This window comes from Pipra filicauda, unplaced genomic scaffold (genome assembly GCF_003945595.2).
Source record: "Pipra filicauda isolate LSUMZ 115617 unplaced genomic scaffold, ASM394559v2 scaffold80_size11013439_pilon, whole genome shotgun sequence".
Classification (NCBI taxonomy): Eukaryota; Metazoa; Chordata; class Aves; order Passeriformes; family Pipridae; genus Pipra; species Pipra filicauda.
Genome location: NW_024104987.1, coordinates 8967741 through 8983853, shown reverse-complemented (window position 1 = coordinate 8983853; position 16113 = coordinate 8967741). Strand labels below are relative to the sequence as shown.

At 41.2% G+C, this 16113-nt stretch overlaps 2 protein-coding genes across 4 annotated transcripts in view; one reads left to right on the top strand and one right to left on the bottom strand.

Moving 5' to 3' along the window:
• Positions 1–16113, bottom strand: part of TBCD (tubulin folding cofactor D) — a 118550-nt gene that overhangs the window by 80617 nt on the left and 21820 nt on the right. For all 3 annotated transcript variants that reach the window (XM_027715648.2, XM_039390352.1, XM_027715649.2), the window contains 5 exons: positions 14577–14709; positions 13301–13440; positions 12423–12483; positions 12219–12293; positions 9169–9263 (listed from right to left, as the gene is read on the bottom strand). In XM_027715648.2, the coding sequence (XP_027571449.2) occupies positions 9169–9263; positions 12219–12293; positions 12423–12483; positions 13301–13440; positions 14577–14709 (504 nt within the window). The remainder of the gene's footprint in view (positions 1–9168; positions 9264–12218; positions 12294–12422; positions 12484–13300; positions 13441–14576; positions 14710–16113) is intronic.
• ZNF750 (zinc finger protein 750) lies at positions 3380–6407 on the top strand. Its single transcript, XM_027715650.2, has 2 exons — positions 3380–4806; positions 5220–6407. The coding sequence occupies exons 1-2, from the start codon at positions 3380–3382 to the stop codon at positions 5932–5934; spliced, it is 2142 nt and encodes a 713-aa protein (XP_027571451.1). The 3' UTR covers positions 5935–6407.

Genomic DNA, 16113 nt, shown 5'->3' with positions numbered 1-16113 from the left:
GGCAAGGAAGGAGCAACAACCTGCTTTTAAAAATAGAAGGAAGAGAACTTGGAGCCATCAGCCTCAGGTTGGAAAGGGCGACAGGTTCGAAAGCCACGGGGAGGTTACTATTGACAAAAACAAACAGCTCAGACAACCTCAAGCTTAGCCAATATTGAATAACCTGCTTTCAGTAAAAATACAAATAAATAATCTACTGACGTTTCAAAACTAGAAAATCATAATGATATATAATCATCTGCATTTCTACGGCCATGTCTACAGGAAATAAAGTCTCAATCTAAAAAGAAAAGTTACATAAAAATTATCATCCTGCTATTGAAGATTTTTTTCCCATTTTTAAGGATATCACAAGTTAAGCACTGAAACTTTAAGAAAAAGAACTATGTATTTTAATTTTTCTAATATTAAATTTTAACTCCAGCAGCACAATACACTGTACAGCTGGAAGCAACTTTATTTATATAGGGACAGTTTTAATTGGTTGGACCTATTTTAAACCATCAATGTCCTTTCTGGCTGTGTTTGTGGGATCAAATAGTTTTAATGGGTTTTAATTATGAAATATGTGCCTCTGCCAGATACTCCCATGTTTTACTTAGAGACTGAAGGAGAAATTATCCTTCTTGTCTGGCTTTAGAAATATTTTATTACTGGCATTTTTAAACCATGAGAAAAGAAGGGATTAAATACTAAAAGAGAGAAAGAGAACATTCACCTGGCTGGCACTGACCTAAGTTTAGGAAAGGGTAAACACCCTTTAAAATGAGCTGCTTGCTCTGCACCTCCCAAGTCAGAGCAGCAGGTTCTGGGAGCCATCAAAACAAATTAAATGGAAAGGAATAAGGAGCTGTTGGAATGCTCTCCTGCTGTCTCCACAGCAAAGGAGCTGCAAGGCTCAAAATTTCGAACATTAAAACTGCAACAACACATTTTATCTCGTTAAGAAACGATAGTTAATACTCTGTCCAACAGGAATAACTTGAATCAAAGTTAAATACCGAGTACAAAGTCAGAGGGGGGAGGACAGGACACACAGGAATTTTCATTATGAAGCAAAGGAAAGCTGGCAGAACGAGGAAATCTAATTAGCATCCCTTTATTACAAGTGCTGCACCTGAATGCAGATTCGGACGTTATCATAAATGGCTCAGCTAAGAAAGAGATGCAGTTTTGACAACAATATCTTTTTTTTCAAGAATAATTAGTACAAGCACTTCCAAGAAGATACAAAGAATAACAGGTCCAAACTGACTCAACCAAGTCCATTGCAAACTTTCCATGTTAGTTATACCTCATTAGTCAAAAATAAATGCAACAAGTCCACTTAAGGCAGAGAAAAAAAGCCCAGTTCCCTATCTGGACCTCTCCTCCTATGCCTCAATATTTCATTTATTTAATGTAAAAACATTTTTCTTAATCTTTCAAAGGAATTCTGAATTTTGTAATTTAAAATATTTTAAAATACTATATGACTTTTTTTTTTAATTTATTGAACTACCATTTCAACCAGGCTCCAGTGACAAGACTTTTAACATGCTGCTGCATTTTTGTTGTTGTTGTTATAGTATCAGTATCCAACTCAAACAACTAACAAAGCTTTGTTAAAACCTGAAAAACAAAAAGCTACTTCTCTAGACATTCCTTTTACTTTAATCTGAAGCACATTTAATAGTTTGTTAGTTTTAAGAAAAAGCTTGATTGTTTTTTCCACTCAAAGAGCAGCTTTGCATTTTTCAGGGTGCCTTCACAATTACTATTTTAACAAAATTAATATTTCTATGACATCAGAAACAACATTTAATACAATTTGCTAGAATTACTGTACCTGATGAAACAAGCAGCAATTCTGTAGCTTTGCCTTCAGTTTTCACCATGTGTTGCCTGTCATTTTCTATTAAATAATCTCTGATTTAAGAAATGCAAAACATCTCTGCTTTCACTAAAATCTCACAGCACGTAATTACCAGCAATTCTTTTCATAAACTCGGGATTTTAATACTCCTAATTCAAACTTCTGTGTAAAAAGCTTTCTTTAGGAGAAAAAAAAAAAAAAAAAAGGAGCTATCTCGTCACCCTTACAATTAATATTCCTGTAGTTTCGGGTAACACAATAGATACAGTAGGTGGTTTTGCAACAGTCATCATTTTGATAATGATGCTTGTAGTTCATGATGAAATCATCAGTTTTTAGATCTCTGCCATAACACATCCTATAAAATCATGAGAACTTGACTGCGAGAGTTTCTCACGCCTTCAGAATCAGTGAACATAATGGAACAAGCCGGCACAAGCCCTCCCGACTTATCTACCCAGCAAATCACTGGGCTGGATAAAGTATCCACAACCTCCGTTTTTCCAGAGAAAGGCAGATAGATCCTTCCCCCATAAATCAATTGCTGTCAGACACTTTTTTCCCCCCAAGTTAACACACTTGGGTGTCCGTGTTAACCCCGTGCAATCGGCGAGGAGCCACACGCAGCAGGAGGACGGGGGAAGTGTTTATCAGGCAGAGGATTCCATTAGTCAGACACTGCAGAGCTCATTTCTCTTAATTGAATTAGGAAGAGGAAGAAAATCGGTGTGGTTTTATCCTTCGAGAGATTGGCCACTTCTGAGGTATCCACTGAGATTGGGCTGTTGGGAAACGCCACCCCAGTGAAGAGGGGCTGGTCAGTCCCAGAAAGAGCCCAGTCAGCCGCCCAAGTGCGACCCGTCCACCCCACCCTGTGTCACCAGAGCAGGAAATTCCCTCCTCGCTCTCCCCGACCGGCCCGACAGGCTCACCCCACATCCAGCACTGCCGGGACCTGCCCCTTCCCATCCCACCCACCTCCACTCCTCTCTCCACAGCTCCGCCTGGATTTCTACTTTCATCTTCTCAATGAACGTTCCCTGGGTTTTCAAAGGGAACTCCCCCGAGCCGGCAGCAGGGGCAGGTGACAAGTGCTGCTGCTGCTGGAAATTAGGCCACTTGTGTGACTGTGTCTGGGTGCAGGAGGATGCCAAAGGTCAATGGCTGTCCAACTCAGGTCTGGCATCCAGCACTTCTGTTTGTTTTAAAAAAAAACCCATCACAACTTATGCAGTACAAGGGGGAATGCAGTTAAGAGAATGCACTACTTTATATTTTGTTGCAGTGTTCCACCACAGCTAATTTCAAACTCTGTGTTACAGTTCCTGCACTACCAGTGGCAAAAGCGCTGTTTTCCAGCACCCTCATCCCTGAGACACCACAGGAGCTTCTCCTCACCTGGGAAGAAGGATTCCAGAAACCTGAAAAACCGGAAACATCACGAGGCTACGACTGAGGAAGGCGAACCACAAGAAAAGTTTTTATAAAGAACCATTACATTTAATTGTTTAAAGCAGAAAAAAAATGAGCCTCCTCAAAGAACGCAAACCCAAGAAGCCTCATTACATCCCAAGACCACCGGGAAAGCCGTTCAAGTACAAGTGTTTCCAGTGCCCCTTCACTTGCAATGAGAAATCCCATCTCTTCAACCACATGAAGTACGGCCTCTGCAAAAACTCCATCACTTTGGTGTCGGAGCAGGATCGAGTCATCAAGTGTCCAAAGAGCAGTTCCCTGGAGCCCAAACAGATCAATCAGCTCGAACCTCCCGTCAAACCAACCTCCTCCAAATCTGTCACAAACGGACTGTCGAGCCTCGATTCAAAGCCTCAGTATCCTTTTGCAAAAGAAGATGCCAAGGAGAACGTTGAGTTACAAAACCAGGCAACAAACGCAGCGATTCAAGGACAGAAACCTGCGATCCCGAAGGAAATAAGCCCTGCCAGCTCCGCAGCAGAAAGTGCCCTCAGCGTGCAGCCCCTGATGGAGGGCATGGTGAGGCCCTCGGCCTTCGTTCCCGTTGGAGAACACCGGGACAGCAAAGGCCCAGAGATCAGTGAAGCGTCTGAAATCCTGTCCCTCTCTAACAAAAGCTCCCCCTTCCACACCAAGTCTGCGTTTCATGCACCAGCTCACCCGTGGAAGGCGGGTTCTCCTTTCCTCCCAGAGTTTCCACACAAAGTCGCTCCCACAAAAGGCTTTGGTTCCATTTCACCTTACATGCAGCCGATGATTCCCGAGTACTCCCCCCACTTCTATGAGCACAGGCTGGCCATCTACACACCCTACCTGCTCCCAGGTAACTCGGAGTGTGAAAGCTCTGCCCTCTCTGTCTATGGAGCACAAGATCAAAGACACTTTCTTCCCCACCCTGGGCCACTTGCAAAACCCATAAATCCATCAGCATACGAACACTATCGACTGTTCCAACAATATCACTCCACTCCACCGATACCATATGGATTTTGTAGGCCAACAGATCCCCCATTTTACAGATTTTCACACGTAGCTGGTATAAACAGGGATCAAAACTCTCATCTGATGGAAGAAACTACCTTGCTGTACCCAGCTTCTTTAAGCCCTTCCCAACAATACCCTCTAAGCTCACATAAAAAACAAGCAGATTATGAAAAAGAAATGACATTGTTGCACAGCAAAGGTAACCCCAAGGATGACCAAAATGAAAGAGAGAATGCCAAAATGAGCCCTCTCGCGGGCAGCGCAGCAACGGGCTCCCCTGGCAGACCCAGCCCCACCAACTTCACCCAGACAAGCCACGCGTGTGAGGGCTTATTTGACCTCTCCAACAAGTCATCTTCCACATCCCTGGGCAAGTATGACCAACCAGAAGAAAACTTCACAGCCTTCAGACCCGTGAGAAAAAGCACTGACCAAGCGACTGCACTTCCAGGTGTGCAGACACAGCAGGAGAGAGGGGACTCACCCACCAGGTAAAGTAACAAAATCACTTTGCAAGTGCTTGTCAGGTTTACCAGGGGCACACAAAGATAGATGGGCACATGTCATGCAATGCCCCTTTAAACTAAATTAAATTAAAAAGGGAGATAACATGTTCTACACTAACTGTGCACAGCACGGTGTAGCCCACAGCAGCCCACTCGTTCTCTTTAAGGGTACCAGGCATTTCCAATGCAGTAACTATGTGTGTGTGTTTCTGTGCTTCAGGGAATTACCTGTATTACAGTGATAGGTCTGGAGAAAGGGACTCGGGGAGTTGAAGGAGAAACAACAAAATTGTCAGACTTCTAGCCTAGAAGTCCAGATTTTTATCTCCTCCTGCCCCTCAGCCCCAGTTTAAAAGAGCAACTGATAGTGAATTCTCTTTTCTCCTCCTTTCTTTCAGCATTAACGTCACCGATGAAGACTCACACACACAGCCTGATGGCCAGAACAACGCGGGCTCGCTGTCCAACGCGGAGGAAGACACGGGGATAGCTCCTCTCAATCTCTCCAAAAAGGCCGACACAAGCACAGGACCTATCCACGAGCACGTGTACAAAACCCCACCCAAACCAGACAGGCAGAGCTTTCTGGACCTGCAGGACGTGCCCCTGAACCTCTCGGTGAAGGATTCCTGTAACACAGCGAGCCTGAAAACGTCCTTCCACAGCCCGTCTCAGGACAACGGCACCGCCGCCCCCAGCACCGAGAGCGAGAGCTCCGGGGTGGAGGGAGGCAACCCCAAGAACCCCACCAGCAGCGCCTGTGACAAATCCTTCCCGGGACAGCGCGGCGAGGCTCAGGATCTGCGGCTCATGGAGAGCTGTGACGAGCAGAAGCAGACGGCGGCCGTGGCCCTGTGCCAGCTGGCCTCGTACAGCCCCGGCACGGCCCGGCTGGACAGCGACGGGCAGAGCCCCCAGGACAGCAAAGCTCCGGCCACGGAAGCCTCCCGTAATTCCTCTGATGCTCAGGATACTCAGTGCAACCAGAAAGTGAAAGGGCAAAAAAGGACAAATCAAAAGGAATCCGCAAAGGCCCAGCAAGGCGCTAAGAGAGTCAGGCCCAATGACTGCAGCAGAGTCTTCACCCTGAGGAAGAGGACAAGAGTGTCCTAATCCTCCCCTTTCTGGTCACAGGAGCTGGTTACCAGCAACATCACGAAATCCCTACAACCTGTCTCTCATTGGACTTGGCCCTTGACAAGATGCATTCCATCTCTCCATTGTAAATAATGTTTATAATTTTATATTAATATTTTTAAGTAACTGAACTTTGCCTTGTATAAGCTCAGGTTTTGATGAGTGAATTTTTGCATTCATTACTAAAGTCAAAGTACATTAGATGAATCTTCAAGGGGTTTTTGCAATTGTATTGATGTAAAATAACTTTTACAACTTCTTTTCTTAAAAGATGTTTAAGCTCTAGAAATAATATTGCTCAACAACACGCTGTCATAGTCTTTTTTCAGGCTTAACTTCATCTAGTAGAGGGGGTTTTTGTCTTTTTTCTTTGAAAACCTTTTCATGTCACTGTGCAGTAGTTTAAATAAGCTTAAGATTAAACCTGGCTATTCAGAATTTACTGTAAAAACTGCTCTGTGTATGAATGCACTTTGCCATTCTGCCATAAGACAGAACAGATCGAATTTAGTTACTCAGAGACAGATGCCAGTTTAACCAAACTGACCCAAAGCCTGTGTAAGTGAGCTCTCCTCACACTGACTAAGACCAAGATTCAAGTCAAACCAAAGAAAGCCTGCATGGGTTTAACAAATGCAGTTCATGTTCAACTTTAAATGAATCACTATGAAAACAACACTGAAAATATGAAGAACTAAACAGTTTAGGTGCCTGCTTTGCTGAGGTTAGACAGACACTGGGCAGCCTTCAAACTCCAGGCCTAAAAGGTTATTTATATAATTTATTTCACCTGAGGCAAACTCTCCTGGTGAAGGTCCTGTTTCAGTATGTGTGTATCACTCACTGTCATTTTCTGTGTGCTTCTACAGACAGCCCAAACTAATTCCTGCTTCTACGACTGTGTATATAAACTGGCAGTTTTTCAAATAAATCTTGTGATCTGTATTTAAAATATATGGAAAGTCATTCATGAACACAAACGCATGCACTACACTACAACATGTATGTTGAAGAAAAAGCAGCAAGAAATTGTTAACTAAATTTTCAATGGACAAGCAGAATTTTGGCATGAACACCCATCGACCCTAAAGGGGCTTCTTTCAGATGCAAATTCATTATGCACATAATTCATCTGTACAAGCTCAAAATTCCTTCTATCTTAAAACTGCTGTCCAGCTTATCCAAACTGCTACAGAAGTTTTAAACTAAAATAAGGCTGCTCCCCTGTGTAAATCTGCACAGTGGCACTATCAGTGTAAGGATAAACCCAGAGCGAGCGTTATTCACATAAAACCATGGGTATACATTTCTCACTGATCATTATTCAGGTAAGATAAATCCTCCCCTGCCTGAGCATCACTAGCAGGTGTGAACCTACATAAGGAAGTGGAGCTGCATTCAACACAAGGCAGAATTCCCAGATTTTTTTCCCCTCAAGTTTCGTGCTGTGGTGCTTTGAGCTGACAGCTCAGCCAGAGCATTGTAACCAGTTCAGCATTAAACAGTAAATTACAGGGGTTCAGCTTCTGAGCTAAGAAACAAACTGAGAATACATTGATCTGTAATTTCATCTTTCACGGAGAAAAGCTTTTCCCAGATTATCAGAAGGCAAGAATAGCAACCTGAGTGTGAACAGAGGGAATGAGGTAACAGGAAAAGCTCAATTAACTCAAATGACAACAGCAAGCAGTAAGTCAGGGTGATGTACCAAGCTCTAAATCAGTATGTGATTAAATAAGGAGAAAGGGCTGCTTTCCAGTCCAAGTTTAAAGCTTCAAGCTTAGGACAAACACTACCAAATCCCTAATTTCCAAACATGAAGTTACAGAGTCTAGTGTCACCACTGCTGCTTTTCACACTACATTAAGCTATTTGCCTCACTATTCTCTGGAAGTAGAAAATTTCATAGTTACCTTTATCCATAACTTTAAAAAAAATCTCATGTATCTCTTTTTTTGTTAATTTAAATTTAAGTGAACAAGGGAAACCTTCTTGGTGGTTTTTCCATACACTTCAAGGATTTGTTCTCCCCCAGCTCTATACAAATATCATCCATAAAAACAAGCTCCAGTGATGAACTCTACCTCATCTCCCCTCCTCAAATGAAATAAAAACCTCTGACATGAGGTTATCCAGGTTCCCTGACAGAGGTGTAACAGTTTTGCTTTTGTCAGAGGCTTACCTTTGGAGGATTTTCCATTCGTGATTCCCCAGCTTTAAGCTGGGAGGTTTTTAACTGTTTCACCTTTATCACATAAGGGCAAAAGTAATTAAAAAGAGAAACCAGCTGAAGGCTCACTGCACAAACCTTCTCACGTGCAGCACGTGCCACACTGGACACGAATTCTTTCTATGGAGACACAGTAATAAACTGTATTAAATGCCATATTTTACAGATCTTCAGAATAGGAAAGATTTGGCAACCCAACTTACTACTACGAAACACCAGTTTTGAAACATTTTTGAAATTTAGTGTTCAACTTCTCCGTTCAACACAGGAGCACCAGAGGGGATCCAAAGAACCATCTGGAACAAGACACTGTGTAAAAGCACCCAAGAGTGGATGTGTACTGCTACACTGTGCTTTTGTCATTCCCACTCTGTAAAACATTGACCAAAATCACGCAGAACTCCTCTTTTTCACATTAGTATCTCTGTACTTCAATGTACGTTGAAAACTACAGAACACACAAAGAAACAATTCCTCTGCCCTGTTCTTTTTCTTTCCATCCTGCTATTTCAAAAACCCATTAAAAACATAAACAGTTAATGTATAAATTACATGAAACTGGCCTTTGAAATTTAACCAGAAACAAACAGCACAAGCTACTGGCTTTAAAGTGCAAGTTAGTCATCAATTATTTAATATATTCTATTTAAATAATGACACTGACACAATGTAGAGACATTCAGAATTATTTTATACAACTTGCACAAAGAAAAATGGGAGGGAGGAAGAAAGAAAAAAAACCCCAAGAAGTTATTCCATTTTGGAAAGAAATATTTATTAAATATAAAAAAGGCACACCCAAGCCAATGCTTTGACAGGAGTACTTAAATATCCCCATGGGCGTATGTTTTACTCCAGAATTCAATACTTCGCTCATCGTTCAGCACACTCACATCAGCAAATTCCAGCCTATTGCCACACATTTGGTCTCTAATAATATAAATTGTTATTTCATGAACTTAACATGAACTCCAACTCACCATCTGAAATTCGGGAAGGGAGCAGCAATCCTCTCCTGCCCAGCTCGGCCAGGGCCAGGCACCCCCCGTGCCACGCGTTGTCCGTCTCCTGGAAACTGGTGTCAGAACAAAATTTGGTTAAAACTGACCCTCCCTTTCAGAATTTCACTTCTCAGGAGGAATCCCTAACACTTTAAAAGACCCCTCTTATCCAAACCAGCATGTGCTTATTGTGTTATTGACCCTGCTGGACTTGTAAAATAGAAGAATGACAAGCTGAACGTGTTTTTCTTCTCATTTGTGCAACATAAATACTACTATAAATGTGACCAAATAAGCAAAAAATCCATTTATGGCTATAAATGTAACTCAGCACAAAAGAGTACAATACCTGAAACTCATCCAGAAAAGGAAAACAACTTCCTAGTACACTGTAAAAGATGTAGATTTACAGAACATACCCAAAATAACCAATGAATTTAGTGCCAAACATAGTCCTTAACTTGCAAAAGAGGTTTGAGTGACAGTTCCCAACAAACACATCACAGGAGTTTCTGCATTGAGCAGACAGTGGTGTTTATCTACCTTTAAAAAGCATAAACCAGAGAAACTTGTAGTGAACACAATAAAAAATACCCAAAATGGCAAACAATTTGTGGTGGGCTGGCAGATAACGAGTGGGAAGGGGAAAGGTTGAATGCTACAGGGTTAAACATATACAAAGTTCATTTTGTATTAAACTAGGGTTAGCAATCTGAGAATAAAACATTGACCAGACAGACTAGGTCATATCAAAGCTTCATCTCTCCCAGAATCCCCTCTCTGACAAGGACCAAGAGCAGATGCTCAGCCAAAGATGCAGCACGAAGGACCATTCCCTTATTGCCTCCCCCTGGCTCTGGCAATCACCAGCAGACACTGCTCCAGCCAGAGGCTGCAGCCAGATGCCATATTTAATAAACTCTGAAGGGACTCTCTTCCATTAATTTGTATAATCCCTTTTTTTCAACTCCCTTTACACTTTTGGCTCCCATAACATCCCGTGGCAATGACTTCCACAGGTTAATTATAATTGCGTGAAAATGCACTTCCTGATGCCTCCCTGCTCTCACATCATGGGAGAGAGTGAAGTGTAAACAACCACTTGCTTTCCCCTTCCTTCACATTGATAATGGAGATACATAAAACCACATCCCTCTGCTTTTTCTTTCTGCCTGTAAGCAGCTCCATCAATTAAACCACTTTTGACTGTTCAGTTTTGTTATCTCTTCCTTTCCTAATATCCAACATTCCATTTGCCTTCTTTTCCCTGTCAGCTGCTGAGCACTTCAACACTTGGACAGGTCAGTGGCTTCCAGCTGTTTTACAGTGAGCAGCATTTGCCTCAAGAGCACCAGTTTGCATTCATTAGACATTACATTTTATATGTCATTTACTGGCTCGTTACTTAACTTGGGCTTCTATAACATTTTCCTGTCCACTTTAGCTCTCCCTACATTGAATCAACTTTAAATCAGCAGCTGATTTCCTCACCTCCTTGTTCCTCTTTTTTCCAGGATTCTTTATGGGTACACTGAACAGCACAGGGCTCACACAGACCCTGGCAGGACTGCAATGATCAACTCCTACACTGTGAAAAATGACCCCTTATTTCTTCACTGACTCTTGTCTACATATAACCTACCTACACATAAGAAATCCTTTATTCTTATCCCAAGAGATACAGCCAAGTGCCTCTGACAAGCAACTGATTTATTCTTATTTTGGACACATTTAGCCAGAGAACCCAGCAGAGATTCCCTCTGTCCTTGCCTACGTTTGTTCCCAGGTGTTTCTGAAGAAAGCAGGTCACTCAATTACTAGTTGAGTTACTCATCCCTATGACTTGAAAAACAAGGAAAGAAAACACTCTGGGTGCAGGTCTTTGAAGCTCCAGGGATAATTGAGATCAGCAGCACCTCTTAAATTAATCACAGCTCCACAGTGGAAGGATCATCTAAGTGGATACTTTCCTTGCAAGTTTTTAAGACTTTATACCTTCTTTCTTTTTAACGTGTCATCCTTTGAGCTGGTATTTTTAATTTGTACTCTCAACAAATGTGTGAGGACTTCTTAAAACTGAGTACATCTGAGTGACAAACTGAACATGACCAGTATTTCCTGTCAATAAAGAAATTCTTTTTGGTACTGGCTTACTCTAAACCACTAGTTTAGATTTTCAGGTACTCAGTGGAGACCCGATGAGCAATTTGATATTTAAAAAAGGCACATGAGACTTGTTTAATAACTTAGTCCTTTACATGCCCTGACATCCAACACTGAAATGCTCCAAAAGAACATCCTCATAGTTCTTTGTGACCCAGCTGGAGATTAAACTGGCCCCAAAGCCCCTCTGACACAGCCACAGCACAAGCCTTAGCAAGAGGGTAAGAACCAGCATATTGCAACACTCTCAAAAACACTTCCAAACTCTGGGCAAGTTCACAGACAAAAAGCACACTTTTTATTCAGGCAAGTACTTTCAGTATCCACAAGGTCCCGTGGCAAGAAGTTTTCACACTTGAACTCTGTGCTGCATCACTAACCACACCTTGTCTTTATTCCAAACCTGCCACCTGATGCTTGAGTTTGCTTCTAGTAATATAAAATGTAGAGGGCAACCATTTCCACACCATTCCCCAGTTCATAAACCTCTGTTATACCCCATTTATTCCTCATTCTCCCTGTGTGTTTCAGCCTCCCCTCACACAGAGATGGCTGGTTACCTCTGGTGATCCTCACAACCCTTCTGAACATCATTTCCAGTGTCACTGCATTTCTGAAGATGGACACTACACTCAAGACATGAGCCTTGAGCACACCAGGAACTTCTAAAGCAGCAAGTTAATGAGCATTTTTTTATTCTTCCTAAGTTCAACTTCAGTCCTTCTACCTTATCTTCGAATGGGGTCAAGAGGAAGGATTAGGAATAATTTCTTTATTGAATACCCTTAGCCCATCTTTAGACCTGTCTCCCTAACTCTTGTACCCCACATTTCAGGTGCATGTAAAGTCTGCAATAAGATTTTTACCTGAAACAGTCCAACAGAGACCCGATCACATCATCTGCTAATTCTTTTGGAAGTCTTCCAGTTATTCTACCAATTCTACAGAAGTTAAAAGAAAAAGAAGTATACAGTGACTCATTAGAACTGCAGTCAGCTAGTAAGTCATAAAAAAATTAGTATTTCTATATTGTTTACTTTAGTTGATCAGAGTAACCACAACAGACCTACCCTTTGGCTGCAGACCACCTGACGATGGTGTCTTTGTCCTTCAGCCCAACCAACAGTTGCTCTGTAAATAGTTTTATTTAAAAAAAAAACCAAATTAGTCTTATTAAACACCAGAAAGATTTCTTAAAATGTTCAAAATTCATCTTCCTCTTAAAAAAGCTGCCTCTTTAATAAAAATCTTTATACCTAGATTTCTTCCGTTAGTCACCCATGTACAACTCAAAAATCAAAGAAACATGTCCAAATTGTTTTCAAAAAGAGAAAATCAGATTTGAAATTTTAAGTCGTGTAAAAGATTCAAAATGGAGGTCATGGAGCTTTTTGCAGAGGTTCATTAGATTATTCAGTCATAAAAGTCTTCTGATGCAATTCTGGCCTATTTATTTACAGAATATTCACCAGCCAGCAAGCAGAGGACCTGCTGTACAGCTGCACACTATTAAAAATGCTGTTCCTTTCATACTAACACGGTCTAAAAATTAAACCATAACTCTTCAGCTTTCATGTGACATAATTTTTTGGTGTGTATTTCATTACAAATTTTAATTCAGCCTTCCATTTGTGAAAGGTTCAAGGTACCTCTTTCACATTACTGGATAAAACTGGTAAAACACAGTTCAGTATCTCCATGCCCCAACCCCACCAGAAGTGCTCCAGTGCTGACTTTCTGCTTCAGATGCAAAATCCAAATAATCTGACAAAACATAAACTATTTTATTATTAAAATAATCAGTTGCACAGACTGAAATTTTAGAGTCTTTCCAATTGTTCACGTTTAGCACAGACACCCACGTGACTTTCTTAGCCCTAAGTGGGTTGTTTTCCAACACACGATTAATTTGCGGCACTACAACAATTTCTCTCCAGTTTTAACACACCTACAACGTTTTCAATCTCTGCTGGGATGTCATATTCCTCATCATCATCAGCTTCAGCAGCAGCTTCTCTCTTTTGGTTCTGCACAACAGCACCCTGAGCTTGCAGGTTGGCAGCCAGAGAGCGACAGCCACGCTGGTACCTGCACAACAAACACATTGCATTGATTTTTCTGATTTATTTTCCAACTGAAATAGGGACATGCTGACACAAAGCCTGTCTGTCACATTCCTACACCTCCCAGGCTACAGCTCTCCACTTATTTAGTGGTTGCTTTAAAGGAAAGGGAGAAGTATCCCACTCTCCTTCCTCCTGACCCAGTTGTCTATTTTCCAAGGTGAGAAGAGCCAGACTATTCAAATGGTTCCTTTTCATTATCCCTCCCTTTCCTGTTTCAGTATAACCTATTTTCCACTGCTGACAATAAAGAGAGGCGAAATTCCCATGCCCTGAAAGACTCTCTGAAACCTAAAAAAAAATAAATAAATTAATTAATAAAATCAGCTTATTAAAAATTGTTTTTTAAATGTTAAAGCCAGCTTAGTACTTTCTGACCGAGCTGTACTCAGATATTTAGCCCCTGGTGTAGATGCATTCTTACAAAAGATAGACTTTACATGCTAAAATGACTTTTGCCATCGGGCAAGGTACATTCTCCACCTAAAAAGAATTTTCTATGCCTAAGGATGTTCTCAAAAGCTGGTAAAATAAATACAATAAAAATAGTCACCAAGGAAGCCTGCAATTTTAAAATATCAGTGCGAGAAATCTCAAAAAGAGTTTGCCCTCTGGCAGTACATAAAACCAGACACCAAAACCTGACTAATATGCAAAACCAGAGTGGGATTGCAAACCACTTTTCCCCTGTGAACTTTCTATCGAATCGGGGTAGTACCAGGTAATGGAAAAAGTTATGTTCACTCTTACAAAATTGTACTAAATCAGGAACAAAGGTCGGTCTCTTCCCATATTTCATGAGTTCTGCATTATATGGGAACAGGCTTCTGCCTGTGCAACGTGCAAAGCCAGATTTGGCTAATCCCAGTCCCAGTTCATGTTCCAAAACTGAAAAAAATTACAGGAAACTACAGCAGAAGAAATCTACTTTTTCTAAATAGTACAGATGAACAATATGTTCGTTCCCAAATAACACAGGGATTTCTTTTTCTTTTAGGGAAGCTTAGGAGAGCAGAAGACAAATATACAGATTTAGGTATTTCTAAGGTTTTTGTCCTTTTGGATTTCATTTTTTTCTAACTATTCCAGCTTTAAACTGACCTCCATTTCGCCACCTTTGGCTTCACAAATGTCAGTCCCAGTCTCTGAACCAGTTTCATGCCCAGCTTGCGCAGGACCATCTGGTTGCTCTCTGACAACTTGCACTTGTCCAGGCACTCGAGCACAGTAACAGCTGGAAAACAAAACAAACTGCTTTTCAAAAAAATCTGGCTATGAAAATCTTAAAGTTTTGAATGTCCCTTAGAAGATTCAAATTTTTAAAAAGTGCTACTGAAATGCAAATGCCTTATTACCTACTTTGTAGTAGCTCTGACACTGGTCAAATAGTGGCAATACCCTTCACTGCCCAAGCAGGAAGGATGGCTTTGAGGATTCATTTTGACTATGAAAATGATAATCTACATTCCCAGAGTGCTTATGCCTCTAATTCTCACTGGAAGCAACATGTTCAAGTGTATTGCAGGGTCTGAGAATTTTCAGTAATCTAACAGAACCAAGATTCAGAAAATATTCATTTACTCAGAAAACTCAACAGTTCCTGCACACCCTTTCCTTGTTCAGTATTTTCAGGCAGCACCAACCTAACTCCTCTGGCACAGAGATTTTTATGAGGATGGATGTCCATAAACATTTAGGCATGAGAAACACTGTGTATGTGTAAACAGTCGGCCACAAAACCTCTCATCTGGGCACATCAAAGGGAACAAAGTTATTTGTCCAGCGAAGTAAAAAAACACAGGGAAAGGAAAATCTTGGGCTAATGAGTATAAGGCTCCAGGTTTCCAAATTTTCACAGGGAACCCATGCCTGTTACAAATAAAAAAGACCTTTTGTAATTTTATCAGGCTGAAAATAATTCTTGATTGAAGGCTGACCATGAGCTAATAGAGACTAATGACCTGGGCTACGAAGGACCATCATTCTTCCAAACAACACTGCACACAAGGAATCACCCTGGCAGAATGCTCTGCAACCTCTTCCTCCAGTACCAGGGTTTTCAAAATACTGAGATCAAAGAAAACCCAATTATTTCAAAGTCTGAGAAGTTGTAGGACACGACTTACAAACCTCCTCAGTCTTTGAAAAGGCAGGGGATGGATCCTGACCTACTAAAATACTAATAAATGATCCATGCAGACAACAAGGTGAAGCCAGTGATGATGACCATTGCTTGGACACTTTCCAGCAACCTGGATTTTCTGCAGTTATAAAAGCTTGAGAGACTGATGGTTTAGGAGGAAGAGGCTGCAGAAACATCAATATTCACAGAGAGAAAAAAAAATTAAGAATATACAAATATAAGCCTCTTCCAAGTCCTCTCAGCTCTCGAATCACTGTAATATCTACAGATCCATGTAATGGCTTCAGGACTAGTGTTTGTTTTCAAACCAAGTTCTATGTCACAAATTACTTCAAACAGGACCTTTCTTTGACATTTGCCTATTTCCTTTCTCCTATTTCATCCTCAGATTTGTTATAACTAAAAATCTGAGGTATTTTTTGTCTCTCACAGTTTTTTATCCTGAACAGTTTCCGTCTGAATACCTGCTTCTCAGTTGTGAGATTTTAGATTTTC